This window comes from Pempheris klunzingeri, chromosome 12 (assembly GCF_042242105.1).
Source record: "Pempheris klunzingeri isolate RE-2024b chromosome 12, fPemKlu1.hap1, whole genome shotgun sequence".
NCBI lineage: Eukaryota > Metazoa > Chordata > Actinopteri > Acropomatiformes > Pempheridae > Pempheris > Pempheris klunzingeri.
In genome coordinates this window covers 9,522,662-9,546,478 of record NC_092023.1, presented here as the reverse complement: position 1 = coordinate 9,546,478, position 23,817 = coordinate 9,522,662, and the positions used below count along the sequence as shown (strand labels likewise).

Genomic DNA, 23,817 nt, shown 5'->3' with positions numbered 1-23,817 from the left:
ATACAATTTACCTCTTTCAGATCTTAAGAAAACTTTTTATTTTTTAAAGCCGCGGTCACAGTAGTTCTATATCAACAAGACCACTGTAGGACAATAAAGTAATGTGAAGAAGTATTTTAGACTTGACAGCATCGATTCCAAAATTGCGGCAGGGTTGTTTGCTGACTTTTTTAAATGATATTGCAGAAATATAATGCTTTCACTCGAGAGAGGCAGAGAAAAAAAAAGAATTTATGGTTATTATGAGCTGCAGCCAGTGCCTTTAGAGAACGAAAACGGTGTTGGTGTAATGATACTTGTGTAGTGATTTTGCTGAAGATTTATGACCGATTTAAATGCTGCAGCGATAGATAAAGGTGCCATGAGATTTGTAAGTTATTATGGGATACAGATCAAATTCCACTTTTATGCATAAATGCTTTAACTGTTTAACAGATATTAGATATTTAACAGATATTAGTTGTCTCAGAGACATTCTGGATTACAAGGTATATTAGTGTTTACTTATTTGATTTATTGATTTAATCTCTCTGTGCTCTGTACAGAGAAACAATCTAAAAATATGTCACACAGATCTGGGAGAATGAACTTGAACTGTACTGGTAATCAATGCCTGAGGCTAATGAACTGGAGTTAACCCAGCTGTATATCATGACTTCCTGTGGTTAGAGGAAATGGCTTTGTTGGACCAGAATATTAGAAGTATTGATCAACGCGAGCTAATAAAGAGCAGGATTTACAGTGATAAATTATTAATGAAGCGTAAGTTATAGTCACAGCTGGCTAAATGGTGGAGGTCATCGACCGCTGGAGTACCTGGTGAACTGTTTGCTGTCTTCATGAACCTCCATCTCTCGGCTCTTAAACTCATTCAGCTCCTTACGGATAGCAGCCTGGGAGGGGGGCAGAGACACATATATAACATAGTAAAAATGCGCCTGACAGGACAAGGCTGTCTGTTTCCACCCTACAATGGACATAAGGACTATAGTCTGTGGTTACTGTGTGCTGTGTAGTTCTAAATAACAACAGCAGAGGGCAGGCTGGATGCATGCACTTCCATTCTTTCTGTGTTAACACATGTCATCTGATTACATGTAAGCTACATGAATTTCATGTACAAAACATCAAGTGCAACTTACACTTAATGGTCAAAAGTATACAGTGTGTGCTTTTGGATGGGGGCCGTTTTTCATGGTCTACTTTAGGTTAAAGCACCGCTCTAATGAAGAGAAACCCTAATGCTAGAGCATACAATGACAACTTTGTGGCACCAGTCTGCTCCTGGAACCAAAATGAGGTCCATAAAAATAGGGTTTTCCGATGTGGAGGAACTGGACCAGCCTGCACAGAGCCCCAACATCAACTTCATCCAGCACCTTTGTGTTGAACTGGAGCACCCACTGCGAGCCAGACCTTATTGCCCAACATCAGCGCCAGACCTCGCTAATGCTCTTGTGACTGAATGAGAACAAATTCCTGTAGCCAATAGTTTGTGGCAAGTCTCCACAGAAGAGTGGAGGCTGTTATAGCATTAGATTTATGTCCAAGGTTTGGGAATGATCACATATGGGTGTAAAGCTTTGGCATGTTACTTTTGGCCATGTAGTGTACTTTGACATCCTTTAACGACCCGTAGTTCACTTGAATTTTCAGGCTGATATAAAGCATAATGTTACAAATGTATAAGAGTGTGAAACACTGAGCTGGAACAGGTTGATATGGTCATAGTGATACGATGGAGAAAAAGTAGTCAACTGATCAAACATTCATACTAAAAATCAAGTGTATTGACTGCAGCACCTTGTCAGCGGGAGTAAGCCTTGTCCAGGGTTTGTCTGCCCGCCGGTCATAATCCTTGGCGTCGGTTACCTCCACATACTCGTTAAAACGCAGGATCCTGCGAGCAACAAGCTCTGCCACTGTAGGCCTCACACTCAACTACAGACACACACACAGAAAGAGGGAGATGAAGTGGACTATAAACATCAAAATTCAGAATGGCGTTTTTCCCTTTTAGTTTTATGAAAGTCTAACACTGTTTATAAGTCTATGTGCTAATGTTTTTATTTCATCATCGTACCCTGTATTGATTAGTTTTTAAAAAATCCAGACAGCCAATGTTATTGTTATTCACAAGAGCTACTGCAGAGACAGGAAAAGCCCAACTTCTCAGCTGAAAGACAAGTTTCAGTTCCATCTGCGTCCACTAGATGACACAGAATCTCTCCACACAAAGCATCTTTTCTGCCCCCTAACATGACTCATAAGGTGGAGCAAAACATATTAGTGGCTAAATATAGACTCACTGTGGCCTTTCTCTTCTCTTTTGAGTGAGTGTGTGTGTGTGTGTGTGTGTGTTTGTGTGTGTGTGTGTGTGAGGTTGGTGTTTACTGTACCTTTCTGGAGAGTCGTCTTTTAATCTCTTGCTTGGCTTCTTGTTCCTCTGCTTCATTCTTTTCTGCATGCAGAGAACCAAGAGAGTCATTTCACACCTTATGTCTCTGCAACAAGCTTCTGCTTTTATTTATAACAGCAAGATCGTCATATTAAACGGTGTCCATGCTGCCATGTGAGAGCTTTAAAATAAATACGAGACAGATTGAGTAATTTGAGATGACTCTGTAATGTATGGACAACTGTGTACTACATGTCAGGCGTCTTGAGGTTGCCGTTATTTGACCTGCATTATGACCAAACTGTGACTGTGCGACAAGACGCAGTTCTTCTTGTCAGTAGGTCACCAGTAAGTTGGGACAGTCGAGGTTCATTCTAGTTTAGTTTAACAGCTGTTGTATATTTAATGTGTTTAGTTACAGCCTCCAGGATGTACCCCACCTCTCACCCAATGTCAGCTGGGATTGGCTCTAGCCCCCCCATGACCCTTAAGGATAAGCGGTATAGACCATGGATGGATGGATGGATGGATAGTTACAGCCTCAAAGTGTCCACTCTTGGAGTAACTGTAGTCACAAAGGGTTGAACTGGACCAGAAACAATGTTCAGATAAGTACTAAGATGAGTTATGTAGTTGTCATGTTATATGTCATACCGCTGTTGTAATAGGGTTCTGTAACAATTCATCTTGACCTGTGCCAGAGTTATTGTGTATATACCACCTGTGTATTGGATGATACCTGAGTTTAATTTCAGTTTCCTGTGTTGTATGTGTTTAGCATAAAGCAACATATATTTCATAACTGCTCGGTCTTTAATTGGAGAAAAAGCTTTAAATTGGTTCAGCTTGGTCAAGAGCAAAACAACTTTTAAATTATAATATTCAAAACTTAAGTGCTTCTGTTAAGACTCTGAAATGCAAAGTTGGCACAACTAGCAAACCCCTAGTGGAATGATTTAAGTCTTGCTTGGTAGAATTACATATAAAATGCATTATCATTATATAATTACTCTTTGACAGAGTCTACGTAATATCTATCAGGGCTAGTGTATAATGTGAGTATTGTGCACAATGCAGCCCAACTAATTGACCTGAACTAACTTAATTTAATTTTTATTAATGTGGTGACCGAAGTGCGTAGAAATAAAAATCGGCATGTGTCTTTCAAGCCAATTTTGAGTCTGTATGATAATACAGACCTTTGTGTGACTAACCACAGCCATTAAATCAGACCTCGTCGATCTGATTAATGAGATAATATGACAACGTCATATCTAGCAATCTTTTACTGCCGCTAACTGAATTTGAACAGCTGGAGTGAACAATGCTACCAGTTTTATTTACTATAAAACTTCCTTCTTAAAAACATGTAGTAGAAACTGCAACAACAAAAGCACTTTTTGGAGCATATCCTATCAGGTTGTTACTCACTAATTTCAAACCACGGCTGAATATTGAAGTGTTTACATTTTTTAAGCATCCTTTACATTTAAAGTCACCCCTCAGTTTAATAGTGTATTTCAGAAACTTACGCTTGAGGATGTTTCTTTGCTCCAGCTCCTCCGTGGTGGGTCTTTGACTGAGGCGCCTGAGCAGATGAGAAATGATCTGAAGATTACACTGACTTCCATCACAGTTCTATCACAGTAACATTTGTGAAAAACGTTTCTTTTTAACGTCCACCTTTTTCGTTGTTAATGCAAAGGCTGTTTGTCACTTTGTGTATCATTTGTACCAGCACATCGCCCACAACTACACAAAATACAATCTCTGTTATTAGCCCACAGCTCAGCCAAATCTATGATGGAAATTCACACCTTGTTACATTTTCACAGCATGCTGAGTGAGTGTGTGTGTGTGAGTGTGTACCTGACTAGTTTGCAGCCTATCTGCTGGCGTAGCTCATTTCTCTCTGTCACCGAGCTCCGTGGCAGAATGTTTTTCTCCTCCAGCTCTTTCTTGCTGGGTCGGTTCCGCAGCTTGATGTTCAGGGTGTCTCGTCTGCGAATCTTACTGGCCAGAGAGCCTGGAACGGACACGCAACAGGGAGGTTAAACTACCTGAGCGAGATGGATATCAGCTGCAGATAATAACGAGGCATCAACTGCTGCATCCATTCAGTGATGATACACGTCTTGTGGCATGATGCATTTGTACGCTGGAAGATGAAGATAAATGTAGAGATGATGGTCAGATATGAGTTTATTTAATAAATGCAATTTGCCTCTTTTGCTTAATTCTTGCCATTTTCCTTTGAACTCTTTGTTGACAAAACTTGTGGATCAGAGTTGGCTGTCACTGGTGTTACTTCACAGAATTTCATGTACACATTTTTAGACATCTAGATGACAAAACGTGGTGTTTCAGCAGCATTTCGATGATGTAACAGTCTCTCCTGTACACACTTACCGTCTAGGCAAAGTGAAATCCATTGTCACTGCACATTGTTTATGTTCAGTGATAATCTGGGGGGTCCTAGAGTTAAAGATGTCAGCGGTTTGGGGGACTCTAGAGGTCCTGAATAATGTTTACATATTGATTGTTTCCCCTCCATGGATCTCCAGTATTATGTGGTGCGTTACAAAACTAATGTCATACTGTTTGTGTATTCGTCGTCCTCTTCCTCTTCTTCCTCCTCATCGCGGTACAGGATGGGTCCATCGGAGTCAGAATCACTAGTTTGGCTGTCTCTCGGCCTGTCGGGGATTATCGTCACCTCGGCCTGCTCCGTGTTCACGCTGAGGGCCTGTGGCTTTTCAGCTTGGTGCTCTGCTGATCTGCAGGAAACAACGACGAGACTGTAAGAGCACATACGTTTGTTGAAATAGAACAAATCCTGAGATCTGTAAAGGTGTATCCACCAAATGTTAATATTTTACATTATTGCACATAGTTAATCAAAGTGAAAGATTAAATGTCAATCAATTCACAGCTTAAATGAATCATTTTACTAGTCTGATTCTAGTAAGACTGATGCGTACATATGTAATGCAGTCTATACTCAATAAGCCTCATATGCACAGAACACGAACATAAGAGATGTTTCACCAACTTGCATATCCTAACATTTTTACCGTGGGCTGTTCTCTGCAGCAGATTCCCCTTTCTTCTTTTCTTCTTCTCCCTCCCCTTCAGTTCTCCCCTTTTTTACTCCCTGTGGGCTGCTGTCAGTCTCTCCCTCTATGAAGGAAGTTTCCTCTGTAGCAGCATTGATATGGGGGGACTGGACTGTGGGTTCAGGAGCCATACCTTTGTGGGTCACCTCACCATCAGTGGAGACACTGGGAACAGATTTAGCCTCGAGAGCCGGTTGAGAAGCAGCCTGATTTCCCTCTGTCTCATTGCCTGGGGCTTTAAATGAGGTGTCTGAGGAAAGGGGCGAGGGTTTTAACTCCTTGGGCTGTTTGGGAGTCTCTGCAGGCGTTTTTTGAGGTACAGTGGACGAGGTGGGAGTGTCTGATTTCCGGTTGGTCCTTGAATCTGTCCCACCAGTCTGTGCTGCGGCGCCCGCATCCTTAGACGCACGAGAACGAGCAGTGGAGGTGGATGCTGGGGTGGTTTTTGTTGTGCATCCTGTCTTCCTTGGATGGGAGGATTTGGCTGAGGGGCAGCAGGAGCAAAAAAAAGAAAAAAAGAGAAAAGCAAAAGCAATATCTTTAGACTTTTTCTTTCCTCCAGTTGCTCCTGAAGGTTACATAAAGAAAAACTCTCATTGTCTGTAGATGTGAATGCAGTTAGATCTATACAAAGTAGTCTTACAAAACTATATACTACAAGTCCAACTAGAATCACATTCAGTTACCTCTTCTTGCAGTCAAAAATACTGTCTATATGTTTTTCACATATTTACTGAGAATGCATGACAAGTGATTTACAGAGCAAATGTGTAAGGCTGTAGCAGAAAAAAAAGCACATGATTTTCATTCAACTGGACTGGAAGAGAATGTACAGAGGGGCTGCAACTAATGAATTAATTTGGAATGACTTAATCTATTAATCCATCTATTCCATTTGAGCCCCATATTATTGTCACTGACAATATTTAATTGACTAGATTAATAGCCATAGTCTACAGTATATGTGCATTCAACAGTTTATGTGGTTTGAAGCAGTAAGAAACTGCTCTATGAGAACATGCTGGCCATAACATTCTAGTATTAGCAGAGCTATTTCTGATCACATCTTTAAAACTGCAACAAATATTGAATGCCTAAGGTAACACTAACTGAAATGGTCCTTTAAATGTCTGTGAAGTGTCTTTGTGTGCTGGTAAAAGCAGCCCGAGGTAAGCGATGAACTTAAAACGTTATTAAAACAACGTTTGTCCCACCTCCTCAATTACTCAACATAAAATAATAAAACGCCCTCAGAAAAGACTGCATGAACATCACATGCAATATTGTGGCATCTGTGCTGCTTAGTTTCTCCATGCTCAGAGACACACACACACACACACACACACACACACACACACACACACACACACACACACACACACACACACACACACACACACACACACACACACACACACACACACACACACACACACACACACACACACACACTCACACACACACAATGAAGGGTTATCATGTCCTTGCATCATGCCATCAATAAAACCACATGAGCTTGTCAGAGCTCATTTTATGAGCCCCCCCCCCCAATAAACACTTCTCATAAACATCTAGTGAGGAAAGGACACTATGAAGAGGGAGAAACAGGGAAATACTAATCAATACAGGAGGGAGTGTACATGAGGCCACGGTAAATAGATGCAGACGACCTTGGTGTGAGTCTTCTTTCCTCCAAACAGTGATACAAATACATTTTCCATGCAGGGAGGCAAGCAGGCAAGAGCATCAACAAGCAAACTGGCTTCAGTCCAAACAAGCTGAACTTACCAATCCCACGACTAGTGGTGTTAGTGCTCCGCGGGTTTGTTTTAGCTTGAGTGGATGAGCTTGTCTTGCCTGTGGTTTTAGCTGTCTTTTTAGTCCCAGAGGCACCTTCTCTGTGCCTGGCAGTGGCTGCAGCGCCACCCACGGGTTTAGAAGAGGCGGGCAGAGTGGCACTTTGCTGTTTTTTAGCTTGAACATCTCGAGGTCGCACCTGGTTTGCCCGGGCAAGGGGCTTAGTATCAGACCTCTCTGAGCAGACCAGGGGAAGCCGTGAGGGAAAGTATGGTATTTAGAGGTTAAGATAGAGATTGAAAGCAAGATAAAAGATGCACATCTGGGCAAACAGATGCACAAATGGACATGCAGACAAGCAAAGAGAGCTATCATGAAAGGTAAGAGCGAGTTGGATATGAGAATGGTGAGAGGTGATGTTTGATCCGTTAGGTTTTTTTTGGTTGCATCGATGTATAAGGCTTGGGATATGTTGTACCCATTAACCTCCTCCATCCACAACTGTAAAGGCATGTGTGCTCTGTTACTATATTTGCAGTGTTTGTTGCCTGGGCTGTACTGACTATTGACAAATGAACAAACAAATGGCTCAGAGTTCAATGCTAACAGGGTTGAGATGAGAAGAGCATAACACTTAAGCAGCATCAGACAGAAGAACAGTGGCCTGTCTCCCAAGGGAGAGGGAGGCATTAGGAGATAGCTACTGCTGTGTTCAGACTGCGAACGCCTGCTCCAGGCTGATATAATGGGAATATCTATTCAAATGCATTAGATCTGGTCAGAGAGCCCACTGAGGATTCAATGCCAGAAAACTGCTGCCGATACTAATGCACTCCACGACTGAGAGGAAAAAGACTTCAAAGCAACCAAGATCTAAAAAAAGCTACAAAATTTTGTTCTGGTATATAAAAATTGAGTTGCTAAAGGGCTGTAAAAGTCACACATTCCCTAGGTGACACAACATGTTCCAACACCCTCTGTTTGGAAGACTGACGCCATAATAACCACCAATAACATTTACTTTTGTTCAACCAAATTGATTTAGTCATTATCTTTGTTGCCAGTACTGCTGCAGATTCAGCATCTCTCCATGTTCCAGAACAATCAATCTATAAAGTTGGAGCACAAACATTTATATGCTTGAAGCGTGAAATATTATAAGAGACAAAGGCCTTTTCATAACAAAGTAATTTCTGTGGACAAAGACGTATCTTATCTTATTTTTTGCTTCTCTGTGTAGATATGACAGTTTCTTCATTCCACAAACATTGTGCCAATATCTCTGTGGTTCTTTAACTTGCCTACAGGATTCCTGCACTGTATGAAAAAGTATGGAATTTCATTTTAGTAATTTCCAGGTCTGGCTATACATGGAAACATTGGTCCAGTAGATCACCTCAGCCAACAGCCACTAAACGGGCTGCAATGTAAGCCTTTAGGGATAACTGTGCCACGCTCACTAAAAGTACCTGTTTTTGCCACTGACAGGCTCCGATTCTTATTTTCGGTGCCTGACAACATCATAGAAAGGATCCTTGCAGAAATAGACCTGGAAGATCCTTTTTGTGTAACCAGAACCAGTAGCACAAGTTTGGATCCAACACAAATATTGTGTTGGATCCAAACTAACCCAAAGTCACACAATTAAATTATTTGATTTTTTATTTATTTATTTATTTCTTATTTATGAAAGAGCCTTAAAGAATATGGGGGGAACAATAATATCACATTATGTATTTAACATGTTAAAGGAAAATAATAATATAATATTAATAATTATAGAGTATTGGTAGCACTACTTAGCTTAGCACTTCCTCTTTGAAAACGTGCATTTACCGGCATTGTCTGATGTCAAGTTGGGCGTCTCTGCCCAAAGTGTGACTTGACATTTCCCAATACGACAGTTTATAAAGGCCTGGCTAAAGATACCAAATGGGAAAAGATGCAAACTTTGTGTACAATTGCTCAACATCTCCAACATCGGGGAGGTGACAATTGTAAGCCATATGCGATGGAAAAAGCACAGAATCCTCTGCACCCAGAGTCACAACTTTTTAGGCCCAACTTAACATGTAATAATTGTGCCAGTATTCAAATAGACACAACAATGAAAGTTTATTGCATTCAAGAGCAACACAAACCCCTAAATAAAGTTAATTCTTGCTGAAATATACTGTAAGATCATCCCAAGTCTAAAGCCTCAACTAGTACAGAGACACAAAAGTAAAGGTCTCTGATTAATCCTAGATCACAGGTCCCAGTATGACAAACGCTCATATTAGACACAGTAACTGATCCAGAAGATACCTGTTTTGTCCTCAGTGCTAACTGGCCCAGTGGCCTGATCCTCCAGTGACGTTTCTGGAGACTCGATGTCAACTTTGACCTCCTCTGATGTCACACTGGATGTGGCATGGCCATTCAGATTTTCACTGTTGATTGTTTCATCTAGAGGTGAAAAAACAGTAAATCTGTAGCTGAAATTCTGGAAATAAATAAATGAATGAACAAGTATGCGCATGAATGATCCAAACAAACCTTGGTCAAGGATGAGAACTCCTTTCTTGATGAGCTCCTCCCTCGTTTGTCTGGTGGAGATTTTTCTTTCTAGAACTGAAAGTAATAAATAAAGGTCAGTGGATGATTCAACTGGGGGCTTTCTTTATCTAGTGTTTTAGCTAGTACAAATAACAGAAATTTACAAACCATTGCACAATATCCTTCTCTTATTGCAAAAAACTCCCCACCCTGCACTGCATGAGACAGCACCACATAGAGTCAGCAATGAGGAACCAAGCTAATTCTGTCAGCCTGTTGCAACCTAAATGGTTTTTCTCTGAAACCTCTTCAGAATGGGATCATGAGGAATCAAGCTGTCTCATTCACAATGAGACCTGCACACAGCTGGGTCACCAGATGAACATGCTCAGAGGTGATTAGAGCTGAAAAGGGATTTGTTGATTTTCTTGGTCATATTTGATAGCAAACTGTGATATGTTCATATTTTGGATAGATGGTCGGATAAAACAAGGAATTTGAAGGCACTGCTTTTTCACCATTTTCTTACATTTGCTAGATTGTCAGAAAATAACAATTACACGCAGCTTGGCATGCTATGGTACAGTCCATAATAAGAACAGACAGAACAATAACTGGGTTCAAAATGAAGATGACATTTTTTTTGTAAAATTGCACTATGAGGTTATGCCACCAACCATGGTCACCATTAGGCAAAGTAACAAGTAGTTGTAAATAGTTGCCCCAGGCGTCTGACATCCAACAACAGAACTTGTGGTTGCAGCTATGGAGGTCATTGGTTGGTGCCACCCTTTGATGGACACAGTTTCTGCCCTTGGAGGCTGATATTGCCATGGAAGTCAAGTGTGTGGAAGAAAGTGTGACAATGGGAATGGTCTTCAACAAAAAAGTGCATACGTTCTAAACAGACTCACATAACGTGGCCTAACTTTGTAGAAAGATGCACGCAAGTGCACACAGTTATCCTGAAACCAACTAGAAAGACGTGGAGAGATAAAATCTACATACAGATATGCAGTATGTTGGAAAAAGGATCAGATATCAACTGGCAGCTGTAAAGAGTCTCTGCTTTTTGTATTTACTTTTGTCTCTTCTGTTCTAACACCTCAAGAATAAATCAGTGAGAGCTACAAACAAAATGTTCACTCTCTTCCTTTTAAAGCTCTCCCGGGAGCGACGCTGATCCTGTTCACACTTAATGTTCAGCACAAATCCAAAGATGCAAGCCATGATGTTGCATGTGTATATATAATCAAAAACCACTCATCCCTTGTTCATACAACGGCATTAAAATACACGCACAAATGCAAACACACACGCACGTACGCACACATACACACACACGCACACACACACATAAACACACACACAAACACACACACAAGTCCTACCTTTGGAAAGATCCTGGAACTTGTCGCTGGTCTTCTTCTTCCTCCACTTCCAGGGTTTGAACAGTTTTCCTAGTGATGACAGCTTGCCTCGCTGCTGCCGTGATGCAGGGGCATTCTGGGTATTGGCAGCGCTGTCCACCACCACGTCACAGCTGGCCAGTGATGATGATTTCTCCAACCCATCAACTAGAGGACGCAAACACAGGAGTATGAAAATATAAAATCAAAAATCAGACCAGATGATAATAAACAAACACAAGCATGCACTATAGTTTACTGTACGTACCAGTGAAGGTTTATGTTTTGTCACACACAGAGACAATAACCTGTTACTTTATTGATAGATCATATTATAAATAGATAACATAATGTATTCTGGTAACTGCTACTGCAGGATTTTAATGTGTTCGGAAATACTAGGTCCAGATATTAAAGCCATCTTTTCACTCATGCATACTGAAAACACTGACAAATTGTATTATTATCCCCGTCATTACAGGAAACACTGGATATGAATGCATACCCACTGGGTAACTCCAGTATCTGGATATCTATAAACATGTCACATGACCACATTACAATTTAGGTCTTAATGTGTCTCTAAACGTATTGTACACCAGTTACACCCGAGATTATCCCCACAGGATTCAAGATATTTAACAAGACAGGATGCATTAAGAAAGAAAAACACAAAATATAATCCTGTTACTTCTGCTGTAATAATTGACGCTTTCTCCTTGTAAAATATGGGAGAGACTGATCTCTTTATTTAGCTAAAAATTACTAAGCACCACTTGGTTGAACTGCTCAACGCTCACCAGCACATGTACACAATATAAGTGTTGTTTTAAATGATTAAGTGAAGCAAAAGATACAAAAAGCTGGGGAAGTATTGTCATGGACTATATCGCTGTATATTGCTGCATTAGTCACTTGTTTCACTCAGCAGGCAAGCAGGAATATTATTTTTAACTCTGTCTCTGTACAGTATTGGCAGTGTGTGTGCTTGTGTGTGCTTGTGTGTGTGTGTGTGTGTGTGTGTGTGTGTGTGTGTGTCTTGGCTAGATCGCTGTCCTTCCACAACTCCTCCTCTTCCTGTTGAAAGATTAGAAGTGCTGTGAACTCTCTGGAATACTGGAGACAGTGTGTAGATGGTGTGTGTGTGTGTGTGTGTGTGTGTGTGTGTGTGTGTGATGCCAGAACCTTTAGGAGGAAAGAGAGGTGGTGTGTGACTCCTCAGACTCAAGCAGAGGATGGTTTTTGTTTTTTTTAGCTACACACCAGCTACTGCTGAATCACTCAAGCCTCCTGACTGAAGGGAGCCCAACAGGGATCAAAAGTTTAATGTTGTTCCTGAACTATTTGTGCCATTTAGTAACTAAATTCTTTCCCTAAAAGTAATGTCAAGTCATTGTAGCAGCTAGGACCTAAAGTTAGTTGATGTGGTCAGTCTGGACAGTTAGGGAGAAGCACCCGGAGTATCAACAGCAGGTGAGCAGCTGGGTTTTAGTGTACATGACAGAATTTCTTCCCTTAAATGAATACTGTTAAAAGCACGCTCCACCTATTCGGAATTCCACTCGTATATCATTGTTGAACTCTTGATGGACAGCATTCCTGGTTTACTCTTTACAGATATGTTGTCATGTAATGAAGTGCTCGTAATGAACTGCCATCAGGTGAAGTAATGGACAATCTATTAAGGGAACTTGAGTTTAATACCTCTTTATTTTTATCATGCATCAACCTTGTGTGTGTTTTATGGTGTTTCTTGTAACTACTGATATACACGCATAAAATGATTTCCTTCTACCAAATATTTTACTCCTGATACCTGCAGGGGCCCCTACAGTGCTGGTGACAGAGACTAAGATTTTCAAACTCTACTATGTGTTTATTTTCATGCGTGAAAAGTTATTTCACCGTATCAGCAATCAGCAAGCCTACAAATGTAGGATTTGAAAACAGGATGTCCCATCTTGAACCATTTTTAATGGCATTTTTTGATGTTTCAATCATGTGATTACATTTATGAAAATGTCTGCAGTGACTGGCTTTTAATGGATTATTATAGTATGTGTTAATGTTCAACATTTCATTTGGCAGTTTTAACAAGTACAGTACATTCAATAAGCGTACATTTAGTTCTACACCTGTTAGAATAATAACTCCCTCACTATCATGAGGATGTGGTGTGTGCGTAATTATCTTTGTGTATGTAGACATGCTGACCTGCCCTAATCTTTTATACACACACACACACACATTTTAGTCCTCCAGGAAAACGTTAAAAGGGAGATGAATAGCGGGACTTAATTCATTCTTCCTTTACAAAAAAAAAGATGTGAGCCCATACACACAAACAGTTATGACTGAATCAGAGGTTTGCTGTGGCTGCTGATGGGTAAAGATGTGATGACAAATATCAATAAAACATCAAACAGACCAACTGTTCTCAGCTCACGTCCTTCTCAATAACTACTGACAGAAACATAATAAAAGCTGGTTGACAAGCAAACAGTGCAGTGTTTTCTTCATTCTTTTTAAGACGAAAACACACTCTGCAACGTTGGCTGGAAGACGTTCAGCACATTTGACAGGCATTGTTATTTAGATAGCCCAATAGCACCAAAACTATTGAAAAGAATAGGCATATCTAATGGAGCAAATCCATATCCTGACCTTCTGTTCAATTGAAACCAATCAATACCCAGTTGATTGGTTGGCTCTCAACAGCGCTAACAGATGGTTGATGCCAATACTAGATGTTGGTGGCATCTGGTGCTCAATACACTGATGGAGATGAGCTGAAACTGATGAGCATTAACTGCCTCTGACCTACTGATGATGGCAGATGAATGTTTTGTTTCAGTGAGAGCATACTGTGTTATATCAAATGTAAAGATAAGGTTTAAAACATCGGGTGGTCCACGGCAGAACTAAACCAACAAAAAGATGTCTCATCAGCCTAAATTATAAAGTGGAGCTCCAATAATGACAAACAATAGAATAAGTGGATTCAGTTACTGTAGCATTTTCCTTTTTCTCACCTCATAAGGCAGACTGTTAAAGTATTTAGTGAAAAAAACATCTACATACACAGCATAGCAATTAAGACAACACAAAAACCAAGAATGAAGACATGGAAAAGTGCAGTGCTGAGCCCAGTACATGCTCTCCCCAGACACCAATTTAGTTCACGCTCTCACACACACACACATACTGTACATCTACACACACACACACACACACACACACACACACACACACACACACACACACACTCATTTCCTGTTCCTGTGTTGATATCAAATCACAACAATAGGTGCATTTCAGCAGCTGCTTTGTGCTGCTAATGATGGGAAAAATCAGTAACAACAATTATCATCAACATTAGCCCAACTATTAAACCTCTAGTGGGAACCAAATAGGGACAATGGGACTTATTACTCACAGAGCAAATGGGCACAGAAAGAGACAAAAAAGAACTGAAAGAGAAACTGAAATAAAAGATTATTGTTAACTGTAGAGAACAGAGAAAAGAAAACAGGAATAGAGAGAGAGAGAGAGAGAGAGAGTGAACAGACAAGATCATAACATCAGAATCACCATACATGTACACTAATGTTACTTTTGAAGAAAATGGAGGAAACTCATAAATCAAGTAATTAATCAATTGTTCAAAAGCTTGATATCTATTTGTGAATCTGCACTGCAGCAGAGCCTTAATCAGCTGATTCTCTTTTTCCAACAACTGAGACTGTATTGATTCCCTTAATTTTGATGTAATGGAGGGATGTTGTGGAAAAATCTTTAGGAGACAACCCTTCAAAAATGAGACTTTTGACCCACAGAGGACGGACAGCATCAGTCGTTTCGGAAAGAGCCCCAGAATGACGTGTTTATGTTCAAGTGACAGAGTGATCATGACAGGAGGAAAGGGAGGAAGTCAGGTGACAATGTTATGGAACGACAAAGTGCATGTAAGGGTGAGGGGGTCAGGCAGGATGGATGGGTCAATGGGAGGTCTTTTTTTTTTTTTTTAAAGTATGACCACAATCATTCCCTAACCTTAACCACATTAATTATTACAAAAATGATGACAAAGCTCTTTTATGTATGATATGCATGACATGATGAAGTAAACCAGGACTTTTCCTAACCACAGTGTTGTCACATTATTTTTCATATACTCAGATAAATTAAATATAGTGTAAACTGTGAGCCCTCATCAGTGGGGCTACAAGAAAAGCTGATGAATACAACAGGAAGTATAATGAACTGCAATAATTTGCAGTTTTACAGCAATCTTGTATTCAAGCCAAGATAGATCTGTCCAAGAAAAGCAATGGATTCCTACCAAAACAATACTGACTTCAGCTTTTTAATTACAACAATGTGGCTCCAATCCACCACAGGTTAACTCAGGGATGTTGTTCCACTTTACAAACGCTGACTCGGCTCCTCGATTCCACACTGGATTTCACACTGAGGCGTTTTATTTTGAAATAGATGACTTGCAGTGTTATGCTAGAGGAGTGAGTCAGGTTTTGGAGATACAGCAGCTGTGGACATGAGTGGGATAATCAGAAACACAACTTGAGACTCAACAGGCATCTCGATGAAGTAATCACACATAGAATTTATTCAGTGGACTGTAATAACTCTTCCGAGGCACACGGGGCAACTACACTAAACTTATATTAAGTTAAACTGGTTTAACTGCTGTTTTTCTGCACACGCTCTCGGGTTCGGTATGGAACATATTGCAGGATTAATGTGGCGATGTATTGTGACCAAGCCAGCATGGTTTTTTTCAGACGTTACAGCAGGAACATGTGTTGAGGAGAAGGGGAAAGGGAGAGGCTTCCTTCCTTCACTGCAAGTCACCGGGGAGGGAAGAACCAGACATCACGAACAGAGGAAGATGAAGGGGGATGAAGGGGCAAAGAGAGACAAAAGAGACGAAAAGACTGAGAAAGAACGGGAGAGGTGGAAACTGAGGTGGGGCAAGTGGGAAAGAGGAGGGCAGAAACGGGGGGAGGAAAGAAGAAGAAAACAAGGCAACATGAGGTGTTGGATGAGAGCGGAGGGAGGGGCGACACCGGGCATTAGCTGCAGTTTCAACACTTTGGTCATTTCTTCCAAGTCTTTCTCCAATGTGGGCCAGAGAGGCACAGCACTTCTTAACTCATGACACTCACAGGACCTAGCAGCGTGAATTAAGTCAGGAGTAACAGCCCAAAAGGAAATCCCACAGGAAAGTGCTTCCTTACTGTGTTTTAATGCACAGTCATAACTCATTGAGCCTCGGAGAATATCAGCTTTACGTTAATGATCTTTCAATAAGACCCTGACAGAGTCACGTCCCTCTCCTGCTCTTAGTACTGTAGATTCAGCACACAGCATCATTATGAAATCCATAATGCAGCCTTGCAGAGCACACAGATCATTATTATAGCCTCAGGTTCCTATGCGTCTTGGCTGAAGTGTGTTGTAAAACAATTTGGTTTTACATAAAATGCTGACAGCATCATAAAAACTATCTAGTTTTGTTTTCATTGTGAGTCCTTCGTCACTGCCTTAAAACGGCCCCATAAAAAATGCGAACAAATGTGGACCATAGACGGCAAGGAAACACTGAACTGTGGAGGTGCAGCTCACTCTCACACACTCCTAGAACTTCGTGTATTTTAGCCTCATATATTTTTTAAGTTGCTCTGTGTTGCTTCACTGAGTGAAAAAAGATTATAGATTTGTTATTTTAGTCGCTAGTACCTTCTGTTACAGGCTGTACTACTGTGATCCAAACAGGTTGTGTTAAAATGTGCCTGAACCTCTGCTGTCTTTGACTATACACACCTGAACAGAATCTGTCTGTACGATGAGTCTAAGTGATGAAATTAAAGGAGAAGTGTAAGTAAATTTTTCTTCACTACTTGTGTTAGTAAGATAAACGAGTTTCACACAAACAACTCATCAGTATTTCATTTTGTCCTGACTAACAGAGCAGCGGTCCAACAACTTTACGTAAATGAAACAGAAATCAAAAGGTCAATCTTAATCTCAGAAACATCAGCTGACAAGTAAACGCTCACCACAAGGTCCACTCAGTAGATGCTCAAGAGCTTCTGATTGAATCATATGATCTCATATCATATCATATGAAGATTGCGTGGTACTATTCATAGACTATATAAAAGATGTGGACACGGCTTCCGGGGGATGTGAAGCCAGTGTCAGCTGGGCAAAAATTATGATTTAAAATAGGCAGATATCTGATCAAAGAAGAAGTAGACTTAAACAAGAATAAGCATTCAGTGCAACGTCTTTTTTGGAGAACTGCCTCTGGGTGCAGCAGGCACATTTACTGCAGGATGCAACAGGTGTTAGCACTGAGGTTCAATATCAAACACAGGACACGAGGAGTCACTGAATGGTTTCTCAATCTATCTAAACCCATTTGGGAGATTTTGGACGGACATGTTAAGACAGCAGACGTGGAGGATCTATGCCAAGGAGTACTGAGGCTGACACTTCATGTTGGTTTTTTGTTTTATTTTGTCACCAAGGTTATTTTTTTGGAGTGCACAAAATACCCAAATAGGAATTCACACAACTGTGACAACTTGACCTGAAATGACGATTCAAGAGCTGGAAAACGATCAGGAGCTCGGCCTTCTTTGATAATCAGATAATGATGTCGATCATTTTTCAAGCAAAACTGACAAAAATGTGATGGCTCAAGTGGTGATTTGCCGCTTTTCTTTCTCTCATGTGACAACCAATTGAATATCTTTAAGTTTGGGCCTTTTTGTCGGACATTTCATTTCAAACAAATAAGTGATTAATTGAAAAAAAATAATCTGCAGAATATTCGGAACCCCAGATTAGTCGATCAACACAAACATAATCTGAAACTATTTTGATAATCTTTTAAGAACTTTTCTGGGCAAAAACACCACACACAAATCTCCAGTTTTAGCCCTTTGATTTGGAGCATTTCCTGCTTTTCTTTATTTCACATCATCGTCAACTGATTATTTCTTGGTTTTGTAGGACATAATAGAGTATTTTCAGCAACACCATCTTGAGCTCTGGGAAATGTGTCAGGCCAAACAGTCAATCGATCAGTCGCTGCAGACTTTGGGGAAACTCCAGCTCTGACAAAACCAACATCTTGAGCTTTGTAACTCTCAGAGCTCAAGACAAAGATAAAAAAAACAGCCCCACATGCTGAATTTGACACAATGCTGTCTTGGTTATCAGGTTCCTGACTGCAAAATTGAATGTAAATCCACTTTGATCGCAAATGAGCTAGACGGGCTTCAGATAGTCCTCTGCTCAATCTCTGGTCTCTTTTAGGAAAACAAACTAAGCTGCTCTCCTTCCGTTCATCTGGACCCATGTCAAACCGGCTGCTAAATACATAAACTCACATCAAACAGTGCACTTCATTAGCCAGCAGCAACAATGCAGCCTTATAAACAACTCTTTTGGTTACACAACACATCCTCTCTCTCTCTCTCTCTCTCTCTCTCTCTCTCTCTCTCTCTCTCTCTCTCTCTCACACACACACACACACACACACACACACACACTGCAGCCTGCTCAGACTCTCGGCTCTGTCACTCCAACCCTCACACGAGCAGAAAGACATTTAGAAAGACGGACAGTGACTTAATGATGCAACAGCGTTTGAATCACTTTAACACACATCTAGTGAGCTCACTTCCTATTAGCGTGGAGCCACTGGGCGCTTTGTTTGAGCTCAACTGTGCGCAAGTTTCCACAAATTAGACGACAAAAAGCGAAAAAAGGAGCAGACATCCTCAGTAAAGATAGCGGAATGTGTGTGTGTGTGTGTGTGAGAGAGAGAGAGAGAGAGAGAGAGAGAGAGAGAGAGAGAGAGAGAGAGGGAGGGAGCGCGCGCGGGCACACACACACACACACACACACACACACACTCACCGCTCGCAGTCTGGGACACGGCAGACACGGCAGTCTGACCCATATTCAGCTTCTCCGGAGCACCGGGCCGGACCGAGCCGCCCTCCCCCCCAAAAACAAACCCCACTATCACGGCCTCGTATCTCGCCCGCAGCCGCCGAGTGAGTTCATTTCAAAATGCAAACACGGTGTCAGTCCGTGATGGCTGAGTCGCTGGAAACTTGGTTCACTGACTGACTGAGTCGCTGCTACGTCGTAACTTCCCCTCCCACCGCTTCCTCCTCCTGTGAGCAGCTGAAGAATGTCTCTCATTCCTCCGGACAGATTAGAGGCGCTGCTGGGGTCAAAGGGTGGCGGGGTCCGACACCTCCACACACCGATTTACTCAGGAAATCATCAGAAAAAACACACCACTGTGCGCAAAACAGCACTTTTAAGGGACTTGTACTTTGCATGAGTGGTTCATTCTATGCAGCTCTAAGCTTCTCTACCAGGACTGTATTTTGAGGCTGGAATTGTACTTTAAACTCCCACATTTACTTCACAACATGACTTTTCTGATTGTTAATGCAAAATACAGATAGTCTAAACTATGATGTATTATTTTGGAGTAAGCTCACCTATAAAGTGGTTGCTGCTCTCATAGTTTGCTAGTGATGCTGCTCAGTCCTTCACATTAAGACATTAATAAGCCATATTATTTTGAAATGAGCCACTCTGCCTAAAGGGTAGTTTTAGTATGCATGCCTTAAGGACATTTTCATGGTAATACTTGTGTACTTTTACTTGTGTAAGGTTTTGAATGCAGCACAGAGCACTATTTCTACACTGTGGTGTCCCAATATTTCCTCCACCACTGCAATGATGTTGGGTTTGATAGCTGAATTAACAGTGGCGTAAAGTAATGAAGTGACACTTTGAGGTACTTATATTCATTTTGTTGCTTTATACTTATAGGAAATATTGGACTTTTTTATTAATTACTTTTTAGATTAAGATTTCAAATGAACTCGTGATGAGTTTATAAAATAAAGCAAATATGATTAAACCACTGATCTCACCTATTTAGGTCATGACCTCTTGGGGAAAAAAGCACTTTATCACAAACAAACTTCTCAGATGGTTTCATTTAATTCAAAGTTTGAGGCCAAAAGACGTCAAATTATCCATTGTTTTAAAAAGTAGTAGTAGTAGTAGTAGTTTTTTCTTCTTTTCTCTCACATGAATCATCCCACAACCCCTCAGGTTTATTTTATGACCTCCAGGAGGAGCCCAACTCACACTGGACAAAACTACCAAACTGTGCATATACAGTAAAGTAGCTCCACATCAGCCAACTGTGACAGTAAAATACTGCTTTATATATATATATATATATAGGGTAATGATATATAAGTTGTATAAGTGCAGATCAAGTACTTTTACTTTTGCTCCTTTAGTACATTTTGCTGATAATACTTATGTGCTTTTACTTCATTAGGATTTAAATGCAGGACCTCTAATGGAGTGTTTTTATATTGCATTTCATTTTTTATTTACGTAAAGAACTTCAGTACTCCTTCCATGTCTTTAAAGTAGGGTCTAATAGCTTTTAAAGATGTGCAAACCCTGGACTATAGGCATTCTGTGGTGCACATGTTAGATATCAGAGATCCACAAATAGACTTCCTTATCCCCTGAAGCAGGGAGAGATAAGGAGGGATGGCGACATGATGGCTGTTAGGGTAAAAGGTATGGCATGATGTATTTCAAGTCAATAAGACCTGCAACTAAAAGGTATTTCCATTATCTGCAGGTAATTTTCTTGATTTGTTGAAAAGTGTGCATCAAAATGTAAAGCCTCAGATGTCCAAAAACCAAAGGTATTTAGTTATTATCATATAAGACCAATAAAAAACGCTAATCCTCCACGTTGAGGCTTAAATTAACTGTAATTAAAAATGTTTGACATTTTAACTTGATACAGACAGCGATCGCTTGCTTCATTTTCAGCCAGTCAACTAATCATTTCAGCTTTTAGTCAATTAATTAGTCTCCTGATTCATCTCCTTAATTCACTTTTTTGATATTTTTTGTTTTATTTCTCTTTTAAAGCCCTAAATGTGACTTTTAATATTTCCTTTATATCTTGTCCTAAATCCTTTCCATGCCTTATTAAAAGCATTTAGAGTTATTTGTTATTGAGAGGTGGTATAGTACAAGTTTTAATGAATGACTTGTGTCAGGCTTGTACAGCTGCTTAAATGTGAGGGTTCCCTTCTTTTCTCTGTTTTATATCATTACAATTAGTGTATTTTGGAGTTTTGGCACATTTAGCTGGACAGTGGAGTCACCTTTGGCTCTGAGAACTTGTGATTGGCATTTTTTACTATTTTTTATTCTGGTTAAATGCAGCACTAATATGATTGATATTGATGGTATGATATCATATTGTATGGTATAGCACAAGGTTTAATAGATACTATCTATTTATACTAATATACTAATACTAATCTCTACCATGGCACATACTTAAAGCTCCTTCCCGACCACATTGTCACTCTGTAAAAACACATATTTTTGAAATGTAAGCCTTAATTTATGTTTTTGTGAATAAATCTTGATTTCTATTTCTAAAGTCTAACTTTAGCTTAGTTTCCTGTAATAACGAATAGGCAGGAGAATCAACTGCCGTAAAGAACTAAAAATAAAGAAATAAATAAAGAGGAACTGTATTAGTTTTGGTTTCATTGTCACTGTGTCTAACTGTTGGTTTAAAGATATTCCACAGAGACAATCTTACAGCAACAAATAAAAAAAAAATTAAGCATGTAAAGATATCTGTGGGCTCAGGAATTGACAAACCCCAGCGTGGCAAGATATATGAAGCTTACAGTCCACGGTGAATAAATGAGCCTATGGTCTGGACAACGTCTGGGGAGAGTCAGTGCAGTAATTTTTTATTCCAGAGGCGATTTATTCGAAAAAAGGAGATGACAGTGAACCCTGAATCCAGCTTTGAGTGGGTCAAAAGGGAGCAAAGGCAGAAATCTGTCAAGGTCTGTCACAGCAAGGCCTTTAAATCCTTTGATAGGAGGACAGAAACATAATATCTGTTTAATATTAGACATGCGAGCTCAGGCCACCTCTCACTGATGGCTGTGGAAAACCAAGCCAGACACTTCTCCCCCTTAATGAGGGGGGGGGGTCAACTAGAGTGTAATGTCCCGTATTCTGTGTGTGTGTGTGTGTGTGTGTGTGTGTGTGAGAGAGAGAGAGATAGAGAGAGATTTGTCTGTCATCACTGTCAACAAAAAATTGAGCGGTCAGACAGCAATCAGTGCACAAACTCACACAACCTTGTACTTCTATGCTTGCGAGGACCTTCATTCACATAATGCATTCCCCAGCCCCTTACCCTCAACTTAACCATCTGAACTCAATCTTTAACCCTAACCCTTACATTAACCTTAAACTAAATCTAATTTTAACCCTCAAAATTTGTGAGGACTGGCCAAATTGCCCTCACTTCCCAAAAATGTCCTCACTCACAAGGTCTAACTCAAATTAGTCCTCACAATGATAGCTGTACAAGTAAACACACACACACACACTCATACACACATATAGGGTGATATTTCTAAATCAAACTTGCCTGATCAGTAGGTGAAATGAATCTCCATTAAGGCCAAGACTGCCATCTAGTGTTACCTATTTAACTTAAATAAGTGATGATTTGTCATTAAGTTCTTCTTGTTCAATTTGATTGTAAAACTTTTATTTCTGCTTTTCCACGTCACCATTGTACACTCTTTTGTTTTCCCCCCTGAGTCACTGGAGCGTAAAAAATAGTTTCGGCATGTATGCGTAGTCACATAAGAGAACACACTTCTGCTATGAATCGCTGCGACAGGAAAAAATAAAGCCAGCAGCAAACAGCAATACAAATTTTGCACTTTCACACAGGAAAATTTCCACCATTGAATACAGTCAAGTGACTCATGTGCAATCAGTCAATAATATGACATGATTGGCTGCATTTTCTTTACATGTGCACTTTGACTGATTTGTATTTTCTCTCACGATCATAAAAAAATGAATGAATATGTTGAGTGTGCTGAATTTGAATTGAAGCACTATATTTAACAGTTTGAGAGCCTTAGAATATATTCCAAATCCAGGTGTTTGTACTGCAAACAATAATGCGAGGGACTGTCGTTAGTGAATAAGATGGAAGTGGATAATTGAGACAGGATGGGAGGTGGGAGGATAAAGACAGGGCAGGAGGATGGAACTACTTAGTAAAGTTAACAGAAGAGAGTGACTGTGTTAGCAGTGACAGGGAGGTAATAACATTAACTTGTTGTAAAGTGCACTGAATTTGACCCAGGAGTACGACCCAAATGCACCCAGACAGAAAAAAATTGAGGGCTTGAGATCCAGCTCACCAAAGGTCAGCTCTGACACTGTGAGGATTTTGTCTTCACTGACATCAAATTGTTCAAATGATGATCAGTTGTGTATAAAATACCGGTGAGTGATGATGGTGATGTTGCTTTTCACATTGATGATTGAGATGGATGTATTCAGCATGTCTTCAACTATTAATGTTTATAGTTTTATTACAGCTTGTGTGGTGGGTTTAAGA

The 23,817-nt window shown here is 40.3% G+C and overlaps 1 protein-coding gene across 3 annotated transcripts in view; it reads right to left on the bottom strand.

Annotated features, from left to right (window-relative positions):
- The window catches only part of phactr2 (phosphatase and actin regulator 2), a 38,280-nt gene that overhangs the window by 1,775 nt on the left and 12,688 nt on the right, over window positions 1-23,817 (bottom strand). For 2 of the 3 annotated variants that reach the window (XM_070841074.1, XM_070841073.1), the window contains exons 2-11: window positions 11,241-11,426; window positions 9,850-9,924; window positions 9,619-9,759; window positions 5,473-5,998; window positions 4,997-5,175; window positions 4,268-4,424; window positions 3,931-3,986; window positions 2,400-2,461; window positions 1,804-1,941; window positions 817-893 (exon numbers count right to left, since the gene is read on the bottom strand). In XM_070841074.1, the coding sequence (XP_070697175.1) occupies window positions 817-893; window positions 1,804-1,941; window positions 2,400-2,461; window positions 3,931-3,986; window positions 4,268-4,424; window positions 4,997-5,175; window positions 5,473-5,998; window positions 9,619-9,759; window positions 9,850-9,924; window positions 11,241-11,426 (1,597 nt within the window). Of the gene's footprint in view, window positions 1-816; window positions 894-1,803; window positions 1,942-2,399; window positions 2,462-3,930; window positions 3,987-4,267; window positions 4,425-4,996; window positions 5,176-5,472; window positions 5,999-9,618; window positions 9,760-9,849; window positions 9,925-11,240; window positions 11,427-19,211; window positions 19,405-23,817 lie in introns of those variants that run through there. The other variant, XM_070841071.1, reaches the window with a different exon arrangement.